Genomic DNA, 1,766 nt, shown 5'->3' on the forward strand with positions numbered 1-1,766 from the left:
ACAGGAGCTTAGTTGGTAAGAGAGAGAGGATGTTTTATATATTCTAGAAACTGTAAGAAGTCCAAGTAGTCCTGTATCAGAACTAACAGTCTAAATCAAGCTTACTGTTTTAAAAAGATCAGGAAATGGCCAGTAACGTGCATATATATTTTCCGGAAAAGCAGGAGCTTTGATGGAACGAGGAAGATTAAGTTTTTCTTTCTGTTTCTGTTAAAAAGGCATTTTTGTGAAGAAAAGGGACGAGGTTGAGCGACCATCCCTCCCCCTTCCCCCTGTGCACGCTTCTCTAAGTGACTACAGGCCTATAAGCCGCTCATTTGGGATATGCTGGTAAATAGTTCAAGCGGTAAAGGTTAGAATTAGGCAAATAGAAGCAAAGTAGATCAGTCAGATAAATGTAACGAAGTACATTAAATAAATAAAAATAAATGAGTTTGAGTAACTAAATGAATGGGAACAGGTATAAAAACAAATATATAATTTAGATGAAGAAAAAATATGAATATGAATGAATAGAGAGAATTAGAAATATTAATTCAGATAAATGCGTTAAAATGTAAATATACATTTCAGATCACAAGCAATTTTAAGATCTCACTAAAGATGATTACATGAGCTGAGCCGTGGATGTTGCCGTGTCGTTTTATGCAGACAGAAGTAAAACAAGGTCTAAATGAAGCATACTGTTTTGAAAAGGAGTCAATTTTTATTTCCATCCACAGGCCCTCCAAAGCGACATCGCAGCGTGCCAGGAATCCTGCCAGCCAGAGTGCACTGGAGCCAAGCCCTTCGTTCCCGACCCTATGAACTGCACTCGTTATTACTTCTGCTTGGCTGACGGAAGCCCAACAGACGCTCCACTGACGTGCAAAGACGGGATGGAATTCAACCCCGAGACGGGTTACTGCGAACCGGGAGATCCTGCGAATCCTTGTACTGCGCTCTGCCCGGTCCCCCAGTGCAGCTTCAAGTGCACCCTCGGCGGTGAAAGCGTTGGTTTGGTCCGGGACCCTTACGACTGCGGTATGTTTCACGTGTGCACGCCAGCCGGTACATTCGGGCCGTTCCAGTGCCAAGCCAACGTTCCTTATTTCAACGGCGACATCTGCGTGGAGAAGGAGGACGTCTGCTGTACCCAAGGTTGCAGGCCATTCTGCGAGTCCTCCGCTGGCCTTGCTCAGGATCCTCTCGACTGCAGAAAGTACTACAACTGCTCGGCCGGCGATCTGGGGGCGCCGCTGTCGTGTTTGGAGGGCAGCACTTTCGACCCCGCGATCGGCCAGTGCGTCGAGGGCAGGCCTTGTCGGGACTGCGGTGGCGGTTCGGGCGTCACCGATACCTCCGTCATAGTCCCGGCCGATACCACTATCACCGCTACCGCACACCCAGCCGATACCACAAAAGCACCCCCAACAACAACAACAGCACCTCCAGCCGCAAACACAACGACTCCGCCCTCTTGCAACGTCCCCGCTGTTTGTTCAGCAAGTGGGAATTTCCCGATATGTAATTTCTGCCATGAGCGGTACTATTTCTGTCCCAGAGTCGGTGCAAAACCATCCATAATGAATTGCATTAATGATCTGGTCTTTAACACTGAGCTGTCCTATCCCTACTGTATATTAAGGGATATTTGTCCTTTTACGTCATCAGGATAGTAAGCGATATATTTTTTTAGTTTTATTATTGTTGTTGATAGTTTTTTCACTTCATTTTTCCGTTAAGTTGTATGGAGGAGCTAATAATATCTGATAATGATCTATGCA

The 1,766-nt window shown here is 45.8% G+C and overlaps 1 protein-coding gene across 1 annotated transcript in view; it reads left to right on the forward strand.

Annotated features, from left to right (window-relative positions):
• LOC119582268 overlaps positions 1-1,760 on the forward strand; it is a 6,852-nt gene extending 5,092 nt beyond the window's left edge. The window contains exon 5 of the mRNA XM_037930486.1: positions 723-1,760. Coding sequence (XP_037786414.1) covers positions 723-1,658 — 936 coding nt within the window. The 3' untranslated portion in view covers positions 1,659-1,760. The remainder of the gene's footprint in view (positions 1-722) is intronic.
• Positions 1,761-1,766: the final 6 nt, after the last annotated feature.

The sequence above is a fragment of the Penaeus monodon genome, chromosome 15 (genome assembly GCF_015228065.2).
Source record: "Penaeus monodon isolate SGIC_2016 chromosome 15, NSTDA_Pmon_1, whole genome shotgun sequence".
Taxonomy (NCBI): Eukaryota; Metazoa; Arthropoda; class Malacostraca; order Decapoda; family Penaeidae; genus Penaeus; species Penaeus monodon.